Raw genomic sequence first — 23,012 nt, 5'->3', positions numbered from 1 at the left:
GGGGGAGGGAGGGGTCGGGTTACTTAATTAGAGTGGGTAGCTTAGACTGGTAGCTACTGAGACCCTCGTTGAGTCAGGAAGGGGTGAGGGTAGGTGGGGCAGGGAATGGAGCCCCAAAGTGGGGCCTGTCTTCTGAGTGCAAACCCCAGCCTCCCTTGTCTTCCTCAGGCTTTGGAGCCCGTGAATTTGAGTTCAATAAAAACCTTTATGTGGTAAGAGACTTGTCCTTAAAGTGTGTGCATGGCTAGTACCCTGGGCAGTGGAGACGCTGGATCATAATTCTAGCCAGGCCTTGTCTGGCAAGTGTTTTTTTATTCAATGTTTCATTGGAATCTTAGACTCTGAGGCTCGGGAGACACGATTTGCCTACATCTGTTCAAGTTCATGTGCCATGCTTTGGATGCGGCACAGAGGGTTTAGTGCAGCTGTGAGAAGGCCCTCAACTTTGTGGAGATCCCTGTTTCCAAATGCAAGAGTCTGTCCTTGGGCCAGAAAACAGACCCTGATTCTCATCTCCAGGCCTGGAGCCTGTGTTCCAGCTCTCCCTGGCTTCCAGCACCCAGCTATGCTGTCCCCCTTGGTCCCCCAGTTGGAACCTTGAGCCACCCCTCTGCGCACACTCCGACTGACCAGAATTACAGGGAGTGTCTGCAGTTTCAACCCCACCCATGGTAGGGACCTACCAGACCTAGTGTGAAGACTGGACAACTTCAGTCCTTAAGACCCTCTCCCCAGCCTGGCCCTGATGTGTCACAGCCCCACCTCCTTTTTAGGATACCTTGTTCCCACCCCATCTTTATCCTACTCTCCGTTCCCATCTGAGCCTCAGCCCTCCCAACACTTGGCTTCTCAGGAAATGATGGGGAGTTGGTGCCATCAGTGAGTCGGGGGGTTCTGGGGTGTGGCCAATCGTGACCTTAGCTGAGGAAGATAGGCCACACTTCAGGGAAATTACCCAGGTGCAGGGCACTTCTTGAACACATCTTAAGGGCCGGACGGTGCCCTGTGGAGGAGACATTCACACCACGTGTACGCCTGGCTCCGCCTGCCCCCAGCAGCTGGGCCACACAGGGTGGGTGGGGAGTCATCGCTCCATAAGGCCTCTTGGGCCTCAGGATCCTGACATCACCCCTGGCCCCACATCCATCAACAGGGCCTTTAACTTGTCAAGAGCAAATAACCTCTCTAAGTACATTTCAGTCCAGCTTCTCATGATCTGCAAACTCCAGAAAGGGGCCCTGAAGATCATGTAGTTCAGTACAGTTTGGTGTATTTAGTGGCTTTCAAAGTTTTAATTATTTTGGGTGTAGAACATTATTTTTCAAAAGAAATCTCATGATCTCTTAAGGACCTCTGTAAGCTTTATGCACATTTTTGTGCAGACACCCAACCACACATAATTTCAAATATTAAAATACTCTGACTCCCACATTTAATATAGTTCATATATGTAATGCTAAATGTTGAAAGAACTGCATTTGACTGCGTGACGTGATACGATATTTGTAGACATTTACTTCAACATTTATTTCAATTATACAATTTAATCTCCTTATTTTGGAGTTGAATTTTTTCTTTGGCTCCCACACGTCTGTAGGTGAAAGCTAGGAGGCCCTGGGCACGGTGCCTGTGGTGCTTAATTGATAAAGTAGCCTATTTAAGATCAGTTCAAATAAGGATGGGGACTCAGCTGTTCAGCCCCTAACCCGCTCTTCGAGACAGCTCCCGAGACACCTTCAGATCCCAGGCGGAGCCGACCAAACCCAGAAAGGACATGTGTCTTCCCTAAGATCAGGGCTCAGTACCAAGTCTCCTGACTTGCAGTCAGCCTGCTGGGTTTACTACACCCTCCTGCACAACAGAACTACCATTTCTAATCCACCACTATTAGCACTTATACAGCGCTAAGCGGTTTACACTTTTTTAATGCTCAGAGCAGCTCTGAGGCACAGACACCTATTATTCTCGTTTTGTAGATAAAGAAATGAATCCCAGAGAGGATAAGGAAATTGCCCCATGTGACACAGCTAGGAAGTGGCAGAGCCTGGATTCCCTCCTAGGACTCACTGGGTTTTGATCATTTTCCTAATGATACTAAGATGTCATTTATTTTTTCACTCTCTTCCATAAAGAAGAGTGTTTTCTAGAAGCTGCACTACAGGGGATGACATATGTCATCACTCCGATGGCTTGTGTGGAATGTGGGCGTGAGTGCTCTTATGTTATAAATTTGTCTCCATTTTCACTTTCAAGTGGATGAAACCAACAACCCATTTACCTCTGAGGTCCACTGAATCAAACCTTCACTGAATTTCCTTGGTGCCAGCCCTGGTGAAAGGTCGGTGTTGGTAACACATGTGAGTGAGGCCTGAGTCCTGCCTTCAAGATCCTCCTCGTCTTGAGAGAGGGGCCCACACAGTCAGGGTAATGTGCCCCAGTGAGCTGTTAACAAAATGATGATGGAATGGGTCCTTTCGTCCAGAAACTGGGGGGATGAAAACAGCTTTGAAGTACTTTGAAGTAGAGAGATTTTAAAGAACAGAAAAGAGGTGGAAGTGGACAGGCCTGCAAAGGGAAGAGCGTGTGTGAAGACACAGAGGCGGAAAGGACACGTCGGTGTTCAAGCACAGGAGCTCTTAAGTGAGTTGGGCGAGAGATTCCCAGGCCATTAATGGCTGGTCTGTTCCTGAAACGAACCTCCCAGATTTTCTGTGTTTTACTTCCAACCTTGATGAAAATATTCACTTTTTTTCTCGTGTCACAGAATATCACCTCCTCAGAGAGACTTTCCTGACCACCTAGGTAAGGGGGCCCCCTCCGTCACCCTACAACTCCTTCTCCTGTTTCATTTTCTTTGCGGCCCTATGACTACCTGGAATCCCATTTCTACTTTTTCGCTCTGTTTTCCCACTGAAGTGAAGCTTCCTGAGGGCAGGGATGTGTGTGTCGTGTTCACTGCTGTGTCCTCAGACTCAGTACAGGGCCAGACACAAAGTGCTCAAGAAATCCCTCATGAATGACTTACGCTTTGCGAGGCTTACAGAACATTTTGTGTACTTTTAGCAGTTCTGTGATATTTCTGATGGTCAAAATATTTTTTCCCCTCTCTAGGAAAATGGGCCTTACTTCTTTCTTCCTGATGTCTCCCTTGGAGCTAGCCACATGGTTCCTTAGGGGATGAACCAGAAGAGGGTTGAGGAGGTTGGAGAGGCCGGCAGGCTTTGGAAGACTGTTCTTGGCTTTGTGTGCCCAGCTAGGGAATGTCTGGTTACTCCCTGGCAGGCAGAAGGGAGCCATCAAAGATCACTGCCAGGGGACCAAATGTTGCTTCTCACCTCCCAGTGCTGGACAGGAGCTGGCCTTACAGTTACTCAACAGTCACCCCCTGACACCGCCCCACCCTGGGGTCCTACTGGCCACAGGAGGGCAGCAGTACTAGTCCCCTCGGTCCCGTCTAAAGGAGATGTTCAGGGTCAAGGCCTTCCAACCATTGCTTTAAAAAAAGGGGGGGGGGCATAAATCGACTATACCTCAATTCAAAAATAAAAATTTTAAGGGGGGTGGTCAGGGCGGGTCTATTCTTCTAGCTTCATAAATTATCAATGCCCCCTAACCTTTTCTCACTTTCTGTGCCTCACTGCTTCTTTTGAAATAATCTACAATGTCAGGTACAGGTTAGTCTCTGAGGATCATCATGGCAATAACAACATAAAAAAAAAAAATAGAAGAAGATGAAGAAAGAAAGGAAAGAAAAAAGACCTCACTGTTTTGGTCCCACTTAATGGAAGAGTCGAGAAGGAGATGTTCATTTAATTGAGCCAGGCTCAATGTTGCACACACAAAAAACAAAATCACAAAATTGGGCAGAATCTCATATTTATTTGGTAAATAAATGCAAGCTCTGTGCTTGGCATTGGGAGCCAGGTGAAAGGCCAGTTTCCATCCTTGAGCTCACAGTCTGCCAGTGGGGGCCACTGTGGGATGTGATGAGGTCCCAGTGGGGGATGTGGGGTGAGGGGTCAGGCGCCTGTGGAAGATAGCCTTGAAGGATGGGGCTGCCAGGGGTCCATCCAAACTTTTTTCTGTATCTTCCCACAGGCACCCTCACTAATTCAGTGAAGTTGGGTCAAGCACTTACTATGTGTCTGGCTGTGTGACATCACCAGGGGTCCCCAGGTGAACAAACCCTACCCTCATGGAGTTCACTGTCTAATTTCAGAGACGGATATTAAGTATATCACTTAACAATGAACAAATATGGTCTGTGCTGTGCGGGACAAGTGCAGGTTAGTGTAAGCTTGTGTAACATGGGAACCCAACTGAGTTGCGGTTAAGGGGCTGTCCTGAGGAAGTTATGTTTGAGCTGAGAGCTGAAGGCTGAGAGCGAGTTAGCTAGGAAAAAGAGGTAGGAGGAATGTTCTAGGCAGAAAGAGCAGGCTAAGTGAAGACAGTAAGCCAGGAAGGAGTGTGGCAAGTGAGAAAGGCTGGTGTAAGTGGGGCTTGGAAAGGGAGGTGGGATGTCTCTAGAAGAGGCTGGGAAGGAAACAGGGCCTAGTTTTGCAGATTTTGGAAGGCGTATTAAGGAATTTGGTTGTTAGCCGAAGGGCAAGGGGTTTGCAGGAGCAATATAGTGACACGGATGAGATTCGCTCTCTGGTGGTAGAACTGAAAGCTGACAGGATTACAGGCAGGACAAAACGCAGGGCAAAGTTCTGGGTGTCTGAGGCCTCTGTGGACATCCGAGGGCAGGTGGATGTGAGGGCCCAGAGAGTCACTAGGTCCTGAGGTTACAGTGTCTCCAGATTTAGATCAGATGTTCTCTTCCAGGGGAGGAAAGTAAGAGGGGCCGGTGGAAGGCAGGGCCATCTGATAATTACGAGGCCTCTCCTCTGTGGCTTTCCTGGCCCTTGCCTCAGCGGATCCTCACCCCAAGCCTGCAAAGGAGGCAGGGAGGAATGAGCCCATGTTCAAGAGAGAAAAACTGAGGCCTACGGAGGGGCAGTGACTTGCCCGAGGACACATAGTGAAATTCAGGTAGAGGCAGGCTAGCACCAGGCACCCGAGTCCAGTCCTGGGCCCTTTGCAGCAGGCCTGCACCTCAGTCATTGCTACCTCCGTCCTGGGCCTCTTCCTCATGGAGCGGTTCCAGACAGCCGGGGTCCCCAGCCTCTTCCCCAGACGCCGGCTGCCCAGCGTCCTCTCCAGGGGTTTCATCTGAAGCATCTCCAGTCCCCTCCATTTTCTCCTTCAGGTTCCGTTTGAAGAAGCCAACCTGTAGGTTGTTTTCAAGACAAAACTTGAGTAAGCAAAAAGTCCCCAGAGTACTTTGGACCAGGCAGCCCCAGCAAAATATGAAAGCACCATTTTTATGGATAAGTTACATGTGCCACAGACAGGTGGCGTCCGCGCTAGGGATGGGGTGAGGGTATCTGCCACACCAGCTTCTTGGCAATATGTTAAAAACCTGTATGTTTAATAGTTAGTTCATTCCTTAGGCTGGTCAAAATGTTATGTACCAATATTTCAGGCAGGTGATCTGGCAATATCTAGAAATACTGATAGTAAGAGACTGCACTTTATTATTAGTATGTGCCATGCACTCTCTGTTGAAAGTCCAAAATACATATATTCTTTGGTTCTAGAGATTAATTCTAAAGGATATTTGGACGAGTGTGCAAAGATGTTGGTAACAGGAGCCTTTCTGGCATGTTGTTTGAAATAGGTGTTAGTTTCAAACAACCTAAATGTTCACCAATAGGGGTCTTGTTAAATAAAAGGTGGGGCATCCAGACAACAGAAAACCACCCAGGTTAAAAAGCAAGAGGTCGATCTGATTGTGCTCAGACAGAAAGACGCCAAGATAGAACATCCAGGCGGAAGTACAAATTCCCAAGCAGTATATACGGTATTATTCCATTTACGGTTTCTACATATGCACACATCCACTGGCTCTTCTCTTTCTTTCTCACGCTCACACATACACATATATATGTTAACAACAAAATTAGAACCTGGAGGAATATGAACCAAATGGTTGTTAAGACAACCTCCTGGGAATGCAATAGGGGGAAACTTCACTTTTCTATGTTCTCTTTTCTGGAATATTCAAGCTTTTTATGTGGAACAGCTGCCCCGCATCTGGTTAGCTCCCTCTCATCCTTCAAATCCCAACGCAAAGGCCATGTCTCTTGAGAGGCCTTCCTAGGCTCCCCCAGGCTGAGTTAGGCTCCTGTGTTACAGGTCCTGGGGCACAAAGGCCCCCTAGTGTAGCCCCCATCATGTTTGTGTCAGTGTCCCCCATGGACTGTGAGCCCCACAACGGCTGGGACCACGGGTGTGGTCTGCATGTCTGTATCCCAGTGCCTGGCTCTTGATACGGTGGAGGCTCCTTTTTCTTCCTCACCCGGGGTACCCAGGTCTGGCTCTGCCAGTGCTTGGTTGAGGGGTTGGCGTTAGAGTTTGCTTGCTCCTGGGGCCTCTCTAGCCTAATCTGTAGAAGAAGAGTAGGCTGAGGACCCTTCTGACTTTCACGCCCCTCATCTTGGTATTCTGCTCTGACTCCTGCTGGTTCTGCTTTCCCCAGCCTGACTGGGTGTTTCTCCCAGAAACTCGTACCTTGTACAGCACTATGAAAATCAGGAACAGTAACAACAGCCCCCCGACACCACTCAGCACGTAGACATGGTACATTTTCTTCTCATACACAACGTCGACCTTCATGACGACCTGGGGGAGAGGAGAGGCGGGGTGGGGGGCAGGGAACCACGCCCTGTTAGGATGTCTCCCTAACATCCCACCCCTAACATTCCTTGTGCATCTGGCCTCAATCCCTAGGTCTTCTCACTTCCCATCTGGACTGTGTCACGACACGGGGTTCCAGCCCAGACCATCCCTCTCCCCATACACCTCACCACGCAGCCACCGGAATGAATGGCAAACATGCACCACGGCCTCCCTGAGTAAGCCTTTAAACGTCTTCCATCAGCCCCAGGAGGAAATGCCAGAATCCCAGCTCAGCCCAGAAAACCTTCTAGAATCTGGCTTCTGCTTACCTCTTTAGTTGCAGCCTCCCTTCTCCTGCTTTGAGCTTCCTGCCCTTAAACCCGCCTTGCCCCCCACACCACAACTCTGGGCCCAGCACGTGCTACTCCCTCTGTGTTCCCATCATGCCCTGCTTGGGGGTGGGGTGGGGAGTGCCTCTTGGCTGAGCTGCCATCAAGTTGATCTTTATCTGACACATCTCCTACAGGTGACCTTGTGGCCTGCTAGCCCACCAGTGGTGGCAGGGAACTCACAGCTTCCAAGAAAGCCTGCGCCAAGGCTGATGGCTCTGGCTGTGGGGATGGTCTCACGGCGCTAAGCCCAAACTTTCTCCCATCCCCAGCTCCAGCTCTCCTCGCCCTGCCATGGGCTTCCTCCAATCCCTCTGCTGCCCTCTGTTCCCGGGCCTTCCAAGGAGGTAGAGAGATACCTGGGCCAGGGAGGCATTGCTGCCATGGAGGTGGAAGTGCCTGTTGCTGTTGAAGGAGACGGAGAGGGAGGTGCAGAGGCTGAACGTGGAGGAGGCCTGTGGGAGGGGGAGGCGCAGGCGTCAGGGTCAGGGGGAACTGCCACCCCCCAGCTCAACTCCACGGGGAGAGGCAGAGGAGAATGGGTCCTAGTGGGTGCGCCATCTCTCTCAGTTCTCTCCTAGACCGGTGGAATGCGCCAATGCCCCCTGTTGGCAGGACATTTTCCCTACAGAGAACATAAAAGAACTATCCATCGGCCCTTGAAAACAGTCCTGTGAGTTTTCAACAAATTGTGGTTCTCTTTCATCTGCAACTGGGTAAACATCAGAGCTATTTCCACAAGAACGAACAAAAAATGTAGGGAGATTATCTGGTGGGGAAGCCCACCCCCAACCACTTAGGAGTCTGTCTCCCCTGCAGGTGCTACCTTGATCTCCCCCACCAGCTCCACCGTCCCGATCACTTGGACAAGGATCTCCTCCTTGAAGACAAAGGGGCAGCGGAACTGGGCTCCAAGCACACAAGGCTGATAGGAAGACGGAAAACAGGGGGTCAGGGAGGCCTCTTCCCACCTGCACGCCGCCCAGCCCCCTGACTTCTTAGTTCACGCCCCCACACCTCAGCCACATTGGGCAGACTGTCCTCAGTCTCAAGGCGGCAGGTGACAGGAGGCTCCTAGGAAGGATGAGGCAGGTCTTCAGTTAGTCCAGAGCTGGCATCCCTCCCCACTCCCCAGATACCACCCTGCTTCCCAGTTCTCTCCCACTGGCCCTGGGAGGATTCAATCATCCTCATTCTATTCCCCACATGTCTGTCCCCGTTATGAGCTCACCCCGCACACCCGGGCACCCTTCCCTCCTCCGGGCAGCACTCACCATCTCCACATGCCACTTGTGCATGATGGGCCCCTTGCTGTGGGACTGTGGTACCCCAACCAAGGCCTCCAGGGGGGGCATGTTGTGGTCATAGCCAGAAGGCTGGATCTTCATCTGGTACAGAGGACAGGGTGCTGCAGAGTCCTGAATGCTGGCCACCCCAACTGCCAACCTAGATCCAATCCTCCCTGGCTGGGGGCCCAAGGGCCTGCTCTTCCTTAGGCAGTGGACAATGATCAACCACAACCTTACAGCACGAGTTTCATGTGCTTCTCTGCTTCCTCTTTGTGGCTAACTGTCACCCACCCTGCAAGGTACTGCTCAAATAACATCCCTGAAAGTTTGCCCGACTCCCCAAGGACAGGACAGCCTCGCCATCAGGGGCTCCCACAGCACCCTAGTGTGCCCCCCCTAGACTGAGCTGCTTGAGGGAGGGGGCTGTGGCTCATTTCACCTGCAATTCCCTGTGGCCTGACACACATAATGGGCCTCGAAAAAAGTAATTTTTTGAATAAATGAAAAAAGGAATGACATTTAACAAGGATAGATGCAAAAAATTAGATAAACAACAAGGTCCTACTGTATAGCATAGAAAACTATATTCAATAGTTTGTAATAACCTATAACGAAAAAGAATATATAGGTATAACTGAGTCACTTTGCCATATACCAGAAACTAACACAACATTGTAAATCAACTATATTTCAGTAAAAAAAATTGTTTGCACAATGCAGTTTGGGAAAGGCATTTTGGCAAGTGCACTGAATTTAAGAAACTTTTTAAAAGTCCCTTTAATGTAAAAGAGCTATCTGTGCTGGGGCTGGCTGACTCAGAAAGTGTAAGAAAGTGACACAGAAGTAGCACCAATGAATCTCAGGGAGGTCAATCAGGAAAATACATAACCAATTTGAGGCGTTCTATCATTTACTCATTCAACAAACGCTTATGGATGCTTTAATGATGTTGGTCAATTTAAATTTAAAAAGCCTAATGTCAAAGGCAGCATCTGAATTTAGCTGTGAGAAGTAGAGAGGAGATTAACAGATGAACATGGGCAACCGTAGCCAGGAAGAGAAAATGCAAGAAATTAAGAGAGCGTGGTGGGCGCGGGGTGGGTGATGTGGCCAGATGGTTGCGTGCCTGGGAAGGACAGACAGGAGAGTAGTCTGGAAAGGAGACTTGGGATGAGATTTTGGGGCCCAGAAGGCCAAAGGGCTAGAAGTTAGGGTACCCATGACGAAACCATGGAGAGTCCTGGAAGGCAGCTGATGGGGTGGGGGTGGGGGTGGGGGGTGGCTCCAGGGGGATTCATCCACTGCAGGCAAGGAATGGAAAGAAGCTGGGAGCCTGTACCACAGCCAGCTGCAAGAAACTTGGTCTGAGCAGCAGCGAGGTCAAAAGAGAGAAGAGAATATAGGCAACAGGGCTTGGGGAGGCAGTGAGACCAGGCACAGAGGAAGGAGAAATTCACCCAGGCTTGGAAGTTTTGTTAAGGAAAAGGTAATGCTTTTAAAGGACTCTAAGCAAACCAAAGGAGATGTTGGCTTACGGGAAGATGATAAATTTGGTTTAGAGCATCCTGAGACTAAAGCTTTGAAAAGAGCAACTGTACTCCTAGTTATGCACCCAGGAGAAATAAAACGTATATCCACACACAAAGCGTACAGGAATGTCCAAGCAGCATAATCCCTAACAGCCAAAAAATGGAAACAACTCAAATGTCCATCAATTAATGAATGCGCAAAGCAAATGTGGCCCATCTTACAAAGGAATATTATTTGGCAATAAAAATGAATGAAATACTGATCGATGCTACAACATGGGTGAACCCTGAAAATACTACCCTAAGTGAAGGAATCCAGGAGCAAAGACCACATGTTATGACTCCCTTTGAACATAATGTCCAAGGCAGGCAAATCTATAGAGACAAAAGTAGTGATTGCCAGGTGCTGGGGGAGGGAGGAAGAAGGAATGACTGAAAATAGGTACAGGGTTTCTTTTCAGAGTAATGAAAATGTTCTAAAATGATTATGGTGATGGTTGCACAATTTTGCGGATAGACTAATGCCATTGAATTGTACACTTTCAATGAGAAGATTGTATGGTATGTGAATTCTATCTCAATAAAGCCATCAAAAGACAAAAAAAGGATGCTAGGAAGACATCCCTAGGATGTGGAGATCAGTGGCCAGCAACGGGGACAGCTACACTGGGGGGAGCAAGAGGGACACAATTCAGAGTTGTCATTTGGAAGGGGGACACTGACACTGTGGGAAGAGAGACAGACATAGTGGAGACTGATACAAAGCAATCAGTATGAGCTGTGTAACCAGGGCAAGTCACGTGACCCATTTGTGCCATGGACTTCCCTTCTGTAAAGTGGGAATGAAGAGGCCTGTCTTACAGGCGCTTATGGGAGGGTGTGGAGTGTACAAAGCTCCAGGCTTAAATCTGGGTTTGGTGAGTGCTCAGGGACCCTGTTTTAATTTCTGCTGCCCCAGAACCCAGTGAAAGTACCTAAACTAGAACTCTGGCTCATTATATATTTGAATAAAAACTAGATTCTCTCCGAAAAATGTGAACACAATTACAAGATGAAATGTCTACATAACTGAATCTTAAAATAAATCTGAACTTTCTACTTCAAAAAACAAAACCCTCCAAAAACTCTCTCAGAGCCCCTCTGGCTCTCAAGTTCTGTGATTCTAGAAATAATTTATCTGGTGGTGAGCTAGTGAGTATGGAAGCTACTGGAAGTGTCTCCGGGGAGGCTGGGAAGCCACATAAAAGGGATCACAGAACAAGGTGGAGGGTGGGGCTTGCTGAGGACGGGATGGGGTCCGGTTGGTCTCTGCATCCTTGGTCTCCACAATGGGGCTGAACATATGACTTCTAAGGACCCTTTCACATTGAGGTTCCTACCTGGTAGATGTGCTTGATTTGGTGGATCTTGGGGCCTTTGGGGGCAAAACTGATATAGAGCGTGGAGTTTTCCTGGCTGTGGAGAGAGAGGAGCAGTGGCAGAAGGAGGGCAAGAGAGCAACCCGGCCACCCAGAGGGCCCTGGGTCAGGGGAAGCCTCAGAGTTGCCGGCCACTGTGCTAAGGATGGCACCAGCACCATCTTGTGTCATCCTTACCCCACTCTGCCCTTTCCCTTTGGAAACTAAGGCTCATGGAAGTGGTCAGCCTGCCCAAAGTCCCACAGTGGAGGACCAGGACTGGAACAAAGGTGGGTGGCCTCTGGGGCCGTGTTCTCTCCACTAGACACCACCTCACCAGGGTCTCCACTGGACTCCGGACCCCACTGCTCATCAACTAGATAGCCTCTGGCTCACGCTCCTACCTCATCTTTTTAATAACCTTCCTAGCATCACTCTCTGATCCTGCCATGCACCGCCTCAGAATCCATCAATGGCTCCCTGCTGCTCACAAGGGCCAGGTCCAAAGTCTTCCATGTCTAGACCCGCCTGTTTCCTAGTCTGCCTGCCCCTGTTCCTGGCACATATCTGCCACCTGCTGAGCCTTCTCACCCCCTGCTCCCTGGATCTGCCCCAGTTTTTGCTGCCTCCATGCCTTCCCCTATGTTGGTCTCTCTGATGAGAATGTCCTCCTTCCTTCCTGGCTCTTATCCGAACCCCTCATCCTCCAGACCCCAGTTCAAACCCCTATTCCCCATGAACCCTTCCATCGCTCCTTCAACCCACATCATCTTTCCTGGCTCTAATTTCATATCACACCTCAGACAGTATCACTGTGTTTGGCACTTGTGTTCAGAAGCAGCGGGGACTCTAGCTCAGACACTGTCCCTAGCCTTAGCACATTGGGCCAGTATTTCTGGCTTCCTCCCCTTTTCTGCAAATAAGAAAATCCAGCCAGTGATCCCCGTGGGTCCTTCCTGCCACAACATTCTGAGACTCACATACTCCGTGTGGGCATGACTTGGGTCTCACCGACCTGACCATAAGCTCTCTGCGGGCCAGGGTCACTGTGAAAACTTTTCTCCCAACTCTGCCAGCACTGCTGGCCCCAGGGGAGAGAGAACACAGCAAGGCTGAAAACAGTAAAGAGCTTGGCTGGGGTCTGGAGTCAGACAGATTTCAGTTCAGATCTCGGAGTCAGTACTTTAACTGTACGACTCTGGCCAAGGTCATTGGTAAAATGGAGAGAGGCCAGCTGCCTCACGAGGGGTTGGAAGCTCCAGAGAAAGCCCCCAGCTGTGCAGTGCAGCTGGCGCAGAGGCTGACATCATGGGCTTTTTTTCTTTTTGCATCAGGAAACATGAATCTGACTCAAAGCTCTACTGAGTATTGAAAACCGTTGGGGTTGTGGCTGGAATCAGTTCTAATCTGTCCTGGGGCTCCAGAAAAGGAAGGGGCTTTGAGGGGCAGCCCTGAGAAGAAGGCTGGGGCCCTGGGTGGGGAGGCTGAGGTGGGAGGAGATGGTGGGGCGACTGCTCAGGACTCACTCCTCGGTGAGGATGTTGATGGGGTACAGGACTGGGATGCTGGTGGTGGCCGAGTTGTCCTCCAGGAAGCCTGAGTCCTCGTTGTCGCTGCACGGGGGCAAGGCAGAGGGCAGTGTCAGGAGACCGGCTTGGCCAGGACCACGTGGCAATCTGCAGCCAGGGTGGGGATGCTGGTGGGGGTCTGCCCAGGGCCTGCTCACCAGCTCACATTGGCGTGAAGCTTGACAATGTCCGACTGGAAGCCTTTCGGCAGCGTATGAAACATCACCTGGATGTCAACCTGGCAGGGGAGGAGAGAATGAAGAAGGAAGGGGCCTGGGGCTCAGAGAGCCACCTGAGCCCCTCGCAGCCCCCATGTCCCACTGCCATAGTCACAGTGACTGCTTATCGAGTGCTCAATACATCTTAAGCCCTACGCTGAGTGTTTTATCCCCATTGTACAGATGAAGATACTGAGGTTCCAAGTGGTTAAGGTCATATGTGTAAGGTCACAGAACGAAAGACCCCACCCTGGGTTTCTCTAATTCCAAAGTCCAGGCTCTCAAACATGACACAGGACACCTCCACACACATTCCTTTGGGGTAGGGGTGGGGTAAGGTGCCAGTCACCAGCACCTTCCCCCAAGCCAGGAGCTCCCTCCCCTCCTAAGCCCTCAGCCCCTTGGCTGCTTGGTTCCTCAGGGCTGAGGCACTCACCAAGTTGCCTGCCTTGAAGATGGGCGAGGTCATATTGCAGGAGAGGGCCCTGCTCTGAAGTGTGTTCTCCTCAGGAAGCTCCGCACAGCTCACAGGTATCTGGCTGTGGGGCTGGGAGTGAGAAGAAAGAGAATGACTTTTCAGTGGGCAAGGCTAAGGGTTCCCCAGATGCCACAACCCTCAGGGACCACCTCCTCCCACCCCGTGTCTGCCAGGGCACAGTCGTAGAAAGGTGGGGGCAAAGAATCAGGGGTGCAGACAGGAGTTCAGGACAGGTCGAAGGTGTTCACTGTAACACTATTTATCATAGGGAAAAACTGGAAGTGATCAGATAATTCAAAGAGATGGGCAGGGTTCCGTGAATCATGGTAAAATCACAGGAAAGAGTTAAAATGCTGCTATACCACACATTCAGCAACAATTTAAAAAATGAGCTTGATCCTGGGTTAAGCAGGACAAAACCATTCATTTTCATCATTATCTGTGAGGGATAGATTTCAGCTCAGATTGGGAAGAAAATTAGATAAGGAAACAGAGGCTCAGGGAAGTTGAGGTACTTCCCCACTGTTTTACAACTGGGTAACCTGGCAGAGATCGGGTAGTAACTTGAACACAGGTCTGCTTGGCTCCAGATCTCAAGTTCTTAATCACTCTACTAGATGTCCCTTAAGGAAGCATTTAACATTGCTGTATAAGAATAATTCAAATGTCCATCAACACATGAACAGATAAACAAAATGTGGCATATCCATGAGGGAAAAAAAGGTTGGTCACCTTTTGGAGGGAGGTAGCTCAGTGTCCCTGAACCTGTACACATCTTCTTGGTCACCAGGTCCACGAACCTCTGTCACACTCTTCATTTCACACGACTTTCTTACTAACTCTGTGACGTCCCTAGCCTCACTTCTTGGTTGTGAGTCTGAGGTTCACAGAGGGCGAACCTTGTATCTCAGGTCATACAGATGGAGCGTGCATTAGGCTGAGAACCCAGATGTGGTCCTAAGACCTCTATCCGCTTCTTCAGGCTGTCCTGGCCTCCGGAGCCTCCAAGATGCAGCAGAAGCTGCAGGGACCAACGTGGCATGTGACCTGCAGGCAGGCCCCGCCCTCTTGCTCACCTTGAGCGTCTCCACTTTGCGGAAGGACAGTCCCCAGGGGAAGCTGAGGCTGAACTGGACCCAGTAAGCGTCTTCTCCCAGGTTACTCAGGGTCAGTCTCACAGAGAGGCTGGCGGAGGGGATCAGACGCAGGACTCTGGATCTGGGGGGAAGATCAGGGCAAAGTTGTGGGGGCCAGTGAAGGAAGCAGGATCAGAGGTGGGGACTTTCAGAACTGAAGGGTCTGGTAGGCCAGAAAAAAGAAATACACAAAAATGAGCTCCTGTGCATTTAAGTTTCATGATCTTATCTAATCCTAGTAGGAGTGTTGCAAGGGACTGGCATATCTCAGAGAGGGAAACTAAGGCCCAGACACATGGAGTGAGTGCAGTTGGTGGTGGTGGTGAGGTCTTCAGTTCTTAAGTCCCGTGTTCTTTCTGCACATTGGAGCTGCTTCAGGAAAACACCATGTGAAACAGGAGGGACTAGGGGGTGGGAAGCCTTACAGACCTTGCAGGGGAGAAGGCCAGCCTCAGGTTTGCCTCACATTTCTTGTCCTCTCCACAGTTTTTCTCAAAAGGGATCTGAAAGGCCAGGAAGAAAGGACCGGGAGGCTCAGGTCCCCACAGCCCAGAGGGCCTGACCCTGGCCTCTCTGTCTGCCCTGCCTCAGCTCTCTCACCTCCTTGGTCTCCGAGTGCAGAGAGGGTCTCAGGATGGGCTGCATGTCCTTGCCCTGCTGAGCGTGGAGGAAGGGGAGACAGGAGAGGTTAGCGGAGGCAGCAGAATGGGTGGAGGGATGGAGGGGAGTTGGAGGGGCTCAGGGCTTGGGGCTCAGCTAGGCTGTCTGTGGTCAGGTCCCTCCCAGGAGCCAAAGCCTTCTCAGGACAGGCCCCACCCTCCTGACTCAGCCCAAGGCTGTCTGTGCTGCCCTCCTCTGGGAGCAGCTCCTTGAGGGAGGCCCGGGCTTAGGGTGTCCATCCCCTCTCCTGGCCAGGAGATCTGGGCCTTGACAAAGCAGCTCCCACAGTCCCTCCCAGCCCGTCTCCTCTGCTGGCAGGAAGGCCTGGCTGCACAGCCTCCAGACTCCTGCCTGTGACAAGCTCTGTGATCCTCCTGTGTGGAACCCCATCTCCGCACTAGAACAGCTCTCCATCTCTTATCAGACCAAGGTCAGCATTTCCAGAATTATTGCTCTGGACCCTATGCTGGGCACTGGGTACACACCTGAGAGTAAAACAGACACACTGCCTGTCCTCCCAGTCTGGGGGAGCAGTGGCATCTCCTAGTGCCATGACCAGTGCAGGGTGTATTTAGAGGATGTAGAAGGGAAGCCTCCTCCACGCTTGGCGATCAGGGAAGCTTCCTGAAGGAATGGCATCTCAACTGAAATCTAAAGGCTGTGGAGGAGGGAGCCAGGTGAAAAGAACAGAGGAGGGAGAAGAAAGAACAGATTACACAAAAAAAAACCCAAGGCAAGAAAGACTGTGCCCGTGTAAAGACTGAGCACCGGGAGGTGCTCAGACTGGCTGGAGTGCCACGTGTCAGAAGGGGAAGGAGAGAAAGCAGGGCCTTGCAAGCCATATCAGGAAGTTGAGGGTAATGGGGTCATAGAAGTATTTTACAGGTGATCATCTGGAGAGACTCCAGCCTCCTCTACTTCTAGGCCACCTGCCAAGCAGCCTCCAGACTCTTCCTTCACAGCAGGGGTCCTGGCAGCCTCTGTGGACTGCTCGCACTCAGTCTCAACATTCACACATAGGTTCCCACTATCACCAGACCACAGCTAGTCCCCAGAGGGCACCCGGGGCCTCTGTCTTGTTCAGTTGTCCTGCCAGAAGCTAAGCCCACCTCCCCATTTGCCGTGAACTTAGCACCATGCCTCTCCTCTCTCCACCTACCTGAAGCCTCCGTATTCCCCAAGATCCAGAACCAATAAGGCTTATCCCCCAGAAGCCTTTTTTGACAACTGTGACCCCAGGTCTCTTTTTAGCCCTGAGTTCCTACTCCGTACAGCGTGGCTTTTTTTTTTTTTTTAAATAGTGCCGATGGCAGAAACTGCTAGTGGTCCCTATAGACCCTGAGTGCATGGCGGGTGGGGGTGGGGGTGCACTCAGTGCCCACTGCCAGAAGCCACAAGAATGTGCACTTAGCAGTCACCACTCTGGAAGGGGCTGCACAATGCTGGGACTCATCTTAGAGATGCGGAAGCAGTCCCGGAGAAAGACAATCTGCTCTCGCTTGTACCAGAAAAAAAAAAAACCCATCTCTTCAGGCTTCCAGGCCCAGGTTCTGCCCCCAAGACCCTGCTACCTTCCGACAGAAGCCAGACTACCAGCTGAGTGTCAAGGACTTCAGAAGAGGGAATCAGGCGTTTGGCACTGGGTGGGGAGGGTGTGATCAGTAGACCAGAAGAGATAGCGTTCTTTTTTCTCCTTCTTTTAAATACCAATGGCACCCCAGTTTGGCTTTGAGAGAACTACCTGCCCTTAACTGAACACACTTGGGCAAGAAGGCTAATCAGGGTGCCTTGTCCTTCCAAAGACAAGGGTTGGTCTCGAGGCCTTCTGGTATTCTCTCCCTGGAATCTGCATCTGTTAGAATTTGCAGCCTAATGAGGTCAGAAGCTGATGCACTGAAGGACCTGGAGCAGATTCACTGAAGGGGCTGTGCCCTGGGGAGTCCAACCATTATTTTATTCCTTCCTCTAGAGCCCCCAGAGCCTCCACCCTGGTCCCCCATCTTCCCAACCTCAGTATTCCAAGTTTCTCTTCAATACAAATTCCCCCAAATTCCTTTCCTGCTTAAGTAAGCTGTATTTCATTTCTTTTGCTTAAAACCAGACTCTTATATAATACACCCTTGCTAAATTGAATTTCTATTCTCCCTTATTTCCTATCAATTCTGCCAGCGGATCTCTTCTTACCGCCTTTTGGTCCCTCGGTGTCCCTTCTTCCTCCCACAGAGAGTAACTTAGAGAGACATTGATGGGAGAGATGAGGTCTTGAATGCATACCTGAGGGTGATAAGAATACATCATGAGTTTAACCTTTACTGTACCTCCAGTTAAAGACATACCTTGCCCATCCTTTATAAATGATGAAATTCCAGTAGCTAGTTGTCTGAAACCTTATCAGTAGTGGGAATATATTTAGTATATATCAGATGTCTATAATATGTCTGGTTTGCTTCTCAGTACAAGTGTCATCCCTCAGCCCTCATTCCATGGCAGACATCACTCGTCAACCACAGCACTTTTCCCCACTGAATCCTAACAGAAGCCCCTGAGTCTTTGTTGCCCTCTTGTTTGCACAAGAAAAGAGTATTCTAGAATATTCTAGAATAACTGAAATATCCTAGTTTCTTGGGAACGGGAATAGATCTTAGTCTTTTATGTTATTACCAGTGCCTGACACTTTGCACTCACTCAGACTGTCTCCACCTAAAGCTTCTCCCAACCAACTCGAAGAGGTAAGTGTTATTATCCCCACATTAGAGATGAGGAAAATGAGGTATAAAAAGGTGACACAATTTTTTCCTAAGGACTAGAACTAGGAAGGGAACCTGGACCCATCCAACTCCCAAGTCTAAAGCCTTTCCATCATGTCACAGTGCTTTTTCTCCAGCAAACTTATGTTTAAAATTTCCAGATCATGTAATGGGGGGTTGGTTGTGCAAGGAGGCAGAGAAGCTCTGAATGAAATAAGATTGTGAGCTGATAATTTTCGAAACTAGGTGTTAGGTATTTGGGGGGTTCATTAAACTTTTCTTCTGCTTTTGTATGTCTGAAATTTCCCATTAAAATTCAAAACAAACCTCAAAATTTTATACGTCAATCATATACTCAGTCTTTTAAGAAATACTTAAGGAACCAGAATGAAATTTATTATCAATCCTATTTGACACAGGACGGTTACAAGCAAACTGAATCTAGGTATTTTAGCAGTTGTTTAAACTAATAATAACTTAAAAAAATTCTTTCTGGGATGGATGTTAATAATAAGTGACCATGTGCACCTGGCCAATAGTGACACACCACTGTGACTGAATATTCCACGTGACTGAATATTCTGTAGCTATTTAAATAATATGAAAGCTGGGTTGCAGCGTTAATATATGACTTGTGAAAAGAGTAGGAAAAAAGCAGTAAGTACTTACAATTGTAATCATGTTAAAAATGCCTATGTATATAGATTAAGGACTAGAAGAAAGGATGTGGAAGGTGTTATTACTACTGTTGTACAGTAGAGGAACAGGTACACAGGGAGGTCAGGGTGACTTGTGACCTTAGACAGCGATGAAGCTGAGCCTGGCCCCAAGGCTGCCTCTCCCTGCGGTCAGCTTATCCGCCCCTTCCCTGGCCTGAGCAGCCTTGCTGGCTCCCTTACCGGGAAGTGGAACCAGAACCTAGTGCAGGACTTGATTGAGGTGACAGTTGTGTTCCCGCTGAGTTCAGGTTTCCCTCCTGGGAATAACCCCCGGCTTCTGGTACGATGGCCATCCAGCTGCAGAGTGTAAGTGAGGTTGGCCACCAGGTGTCCTGGGCAGGGTGAAAAGGCGGGAGTTGAAAGGTGGCAGATTCAGGGGCTCTGAGCCTGGATTTGGTGGGGGCAGCGGCGCTGGGGAGCGGGAGGACAGCACTGACCTTGGAAGTGTGAGATGAGAGACTTGACCTGGAAACAGACTGTGATGTTAACGCCCTCCTTCTTCCCGTCACTGGGGGAATAGGAGCACTCGACATCATGCACTGGGATCTCGGTCGGGAAGAAGGACATGGTTGTGATGATATCCACCACTGGCCGGGAGCTGCAGGGCAGAAAACAACCCATGCTGTCCTCTGGCTTCGGCTGCAATCCCCAATCCAACCTGAGGCTCCAACTATCAGAGTCCAGGGGACTCTCCTTCCCTAAAGCAGACCTCAATGTCACTGTCTCCTCGCAACAATAATAAAAATGATCAGTGGGGCTCCCCAGTTCATCCTAACAGCCTTCTGACCCACTTCCATACAGAAGAGTGCAGGTTTTCTTTTTTTCAATTTTTATATGGTATGTTTAACATATTACATTCATGTTCCTTTATGTCTTGAAATTGAATGCATTGAATATCAAGTGAGTTGGTGTGTAATTCTTCTTTAATTCAGTGGGGTTTTTTTGTGTTTTTACTTTTTTTAATTAAAAAATTTTTTTTATTGAAGTGAAGTTGATTTACAATGTTAGTTTCAGGTGATTCAGTTATACATATACATACATATATATATTTTTTTCAGATTCTTTTCTAGTATATGTTATTACAAGAAATTGAATATAGTTCCCTGTGCTATACAGTAGGTCCTTGTTGTTTATCTATTTTATATATAGTAATGTGTATCTGTTTATCCCCAACTCTTAATTTATCCCTCCCCACCCTTTCCTCTTTGGTAACCACAGTTTATTTTCTATGTCTGTGGGTCTATTTTTGGTTTGTAAATAAGATTTCTACAATTTTTTAAGATTCCACATTTAATGATATCATATGATATGTCTTTTTCTGTCTGATTTATGTCACTTAATTTGATCATCTCTGGGTCCATCCATCCAGAAGACTGAGCTTTTTAAAGAGAGAAATCATATTGTGCTACTTCCATGCCAATAAACTTTCCATAATGCCATGTGATATTCAGAATAAAATCCAAACTTTTTACTATCCAAGCCACACCGCCTGCCTCTCCAGTCTTAGCTCCTATCCCACTGGCCCTCTTTCAGTCCGTTGAACACATCACACTTTTGCCTGCCTTACAGCTTTGGCACTTCCTGGACTTCCTACATAGAAAGTTCTTACCCCAGACTTCTGCAAGCCTGGCTCTTTCTCATTTTTCAAGACCCAGCTCAAATATCACCTCGTCAGAGAGGCCTTTCTTAGCCATCCAGTATCTAGAGGGTCATCCCTGCTATTCTCTCTCACAGAACCCTGTTCAGTTCTCTCACAGTACGTATCACAATTGTAATTATATATTTATTCATTTAATTTTTTATTATGTTTCCCCACACAAAACCCTGTACCCAATGCCTGGTTCAGTACTGAAGACACAGTAGGTACTCAATAAATATCTATTTGCTATATGATGTTACATGAGGCTTCTGATGACTCTAATATATGGGTCAGGCAGGAAATGCCATCACTGTTTCAAAGACAAGGAAACTGAGGTCTGAGAAGCTAAGTAACTGGGATAAGATTACCCAAGAAAAATGGCAGAGCTTCGACTTGAATCCAGGTAACCAGGTTCTAAAGCTTTCACATGCTTCCCTAGGAGGCTTCAGTGTCAGATCAGCCTGGGTTCAAATCCCAGTCTGTCACTGAATAGCAGCTGTTTAACCTGGAGTCAGACTTGAAGCAAATCAAAAAAGAGAACTGAGCTCACAGGGTGGGGCTGAAGACCAAATGTGCTGATGTCGTTAAGCATTTCAGCACATCAGCTAAAGGCCTGGTATGTAGTAACTACTCAAAGGATGAGAGCTGAAATGATCTCCATGTAGGACTCAGGAGACCCATCTTACCTCAGCACGATCACCTGACCTTTAGCCCCCACAGCCACATCTGTCAGGCCATCCCCTCCAAGGTCCTTCACCCCGTGGATGGAGCGTCCAAACCATTGAATTCCTGAGAACATCTGAGTCGCATCTATCCTCTGAGAACAAGAGAGAAATTCATGCTAAGTTGGGGCGGCGAGCAAAGCTGAAGGGCAGGAAGAGTCGGGCTGGGAGAGGGGTCAGGGCTTGGAGGCTTCCAGGTGCCTGGGAGTGGGTTTTGAGTGGCAGGCAGGGAAACTCACCTGGCTTGGCCGGGGGCTCAGCCCCCCTGGTTGCCCATTGAAGATGTACACAGCCCCCTGCTCCTCCAGAGGGGCTCCCACAGCCACATCCATCAGCCTGTCCCCGTTGATGTCCATCAGGGCAGTGATGGCTGCTCCAAATCGCCCAAGGGGGTAGCCAGGATCCCCCTGCAGCTCTGAGACCGCTTCAAACCCCCGCTGGGAAGGAGCAAAGTGACAGGTCCCACCTCGATCACTCGGCCAGCTTTCCCAGCAGGAGGCCTTGTATACAGGAAGAATGCTATGGCTATGTGATGGGGTCCCTCAGTTGGAATGTGCCGTCAGGCTAACCTGGGCTCAAGTTCCAGCATCACCTTTACTATCTGTGTGACTCTGTGGCTTTGGAAAGCTCCCCAGGCTTGCTGAGCTGCGACATTCCCATTCGTAAAATAAAGCTCACAGTATCCCAGAAGGTGACTGTGAGAATCAAATGAGGTCTCCTATATATAAAAAGTCTGGCACTGGGCCTTGCACACAGTTTACATACTTCCCCCCAACATATTAGTTATCATTTGTCTGTTGTTCTAAAGGTCTGATTAACACAGGATCAGACAGGGAAAGCGTTTCAGAATAACTGGGACCCAAGAAGGCCTGGGGGTCTGTTTCTCCCACATCTTCTACTCAGTGTCCTGGTCCCCACCTGTTTTCTCTGGTAGATGAACACCCGGCCTCCTCTCTGCTCCCCATAGAACAAGGGGGCTCCAATCAGCAGGAGCTCTGTTTCCCCATCTTGGTCCATGTCAACGCCACATAGCTCACCACCGAAATAAGAGCCAATCTGCAGGGAGAGGAAGATGTTTGGGGAAGAACCGTGAGCAGGACACCTCCTTCCCCATCAGCTGCACCATATCCGTCCTACTCCCATCCCTCAAATGAAGGTTCAGGTCCTGGGTCCTACTGAGAGCCTACAGGAATTAAGACTAGTTGGGCTCTTTGAAGTTTGGTTTCTGAAATTGGCAAGTGGAGATGACGAAGCTTACCTCGGAGGCTTTGTGGGGAACAAGGCTGACAGTGTTTGGCCCAGGGCCTGCCTCACAGCAAGTGATGAGTGTTCAGAAGGCAGCAGGGAGCTTAACTAGTGTCGCACCAGCCCCTCCTCGGCAGCCGCCCCCAGGGCCATGCTCACCTGGATCCCGTCTATTTTCTGGATCTGGCTCCAGGGTCTTATGCCCTCTGGCTCTTGGAACAGCAGCACCTGCCCCACATGCTGGTATCGAGGGGCTCCAGCTGCCAGCAGTGACTTGGTCCCTCGGGAGGACAGCCAGGTCACTGTGTAACCTGAGGAGAGAGGCAGTGAGGGGCTTAGGGGTAGAAACACAGTGGCTATGGAAAGAAGGTAAAACCCAGCAAAGACAGGGCAGAGACCCTGGGAAACTGGGTTAGTGGCAAAGCTGCACTGAAACGGCCGGAAGACCTCCTTCTGAGAAGAGCAGCCACATGCTCCGAGTGGTACAAATTCTGCCGTCGTGGTCCAAGACTGCATTTCTCGGACCTTGAACAAAAAAACACGCACAGAGAGC

General features: G+C 49.5%; 1 protein-coding gene across 3 annotated transcripts in view; it reads right to left on the bottom strand.

Moving 5' to 3' along the window:
• Positions 1 to 4,555: 4,555 nt before the first annotated feature.
• ITGAL (integrin subunit alpha L) overlaps positions 4,556 to 23,012 on the bottom strand; it is a 33,888-nt gene continuing 15,431 nt past the window's right edge. The window contains exons 12-32 of one of the 3 annotated variants that reach the window (XM_072942938.1): positions 22,619 to 22,770; positions 22,133 to 22,270; positions 21,454 to 21,651; positions 21,179 to 21,309; positions 19,291 to 19,451; positions 19,034 to 19,185; positions 17,572 to 17,661; positions 15,328 to 15,384; positions 15,157 to 15,230; positions 14,668 to 14,809; positions 13,550 to 13,660; positions 13,054 to 13,133; positions 12,854 to 12,940; positions 11,310 to 11,385; positions 8,387 to 8,500; positions 8,130 to 8,186; positions 7,939 to 8,037; positions 7,472 to 7,567; positions 6,616 to 6,726; positions 5,113 to 5,272; positions 4,556 to 4,934 (exon numbers count right to left, since the gene is read on the bottom strand). In XM_072942938.1, coding sequence (XP_072799039.1) covers positions 4,924 to 4,934; positions 5,113 to 5,272; positions 6,616 to 6,726; positions 7,472 to 7,567; positions 7,939 to 8,037; positions 8,130 to 8,186; positions 8,387 to 8,500; positions 11,310 to 11,385; positions 12,854 to 12,940; positions 13,054 to 13,133; positions 13,550 to 13,660; positions 14,668 to 14,809; positions 15,157 to 15,230; positions 15,328 to 15,384; positions 17,572 to 17,661; positions 19,034 to 19,185; positions 19,291 to 19,451; positions 21,179 to 21,309; positions 21,454 to 21,651; positions 22,133 to 22,270; positions 22,619 to 22,770 — 2,297 coding nt within the window. In that variant the 3' untranslated portion in view covers positions 4,556 to 4,923. Of the gene's footprint in view, positions 5,273 to 6,615; positions 6,727 to 7,471; positions 7,568 to 7,938; positions 8,038 to 8,129; positions 8,187 to 8,386; positions 8,501 to 11,309; positions 11,386 to 12,853; positions 12,941 to 13,053; positions 13,134 to 13,549; positions 13,661 to 14,667; positions 14,810 to 15,156; positions 15,231 to 15,327; positions 15,385 to 17,571; positions 17,662 to 19,033; positions 19,186 to 19,290; positions 19,452 to 21,178; positions 21,310 to 21,453; positions 21,652 to 22,132; positions 22,271 to 22,618; positions 22,771 to 23,012 lie in introns of all 3 variants that reach the window. The other 2 variants (XM_006201317.4, XM_031687428.2) reach the window with 2 other exon arrangements.

This window comes from Vicugna pacos, chromosome 18 (genome assembly GCF_048564905.1).
Source record: "Vicugna pacos chromosome 18, VicPac4, whole genome shotgun sequence".
NCBI lineage: Eukaryota > Metazoa > Chordata > Mammalia > Artiodactyla > Camelidae > Vicugna > Vicugna pacos.
The sequence above is the reverse complement of the archived record's forward strand: the minus strand, read 5'-3'. Positions and strand labels throughout refer to the sequence as shown.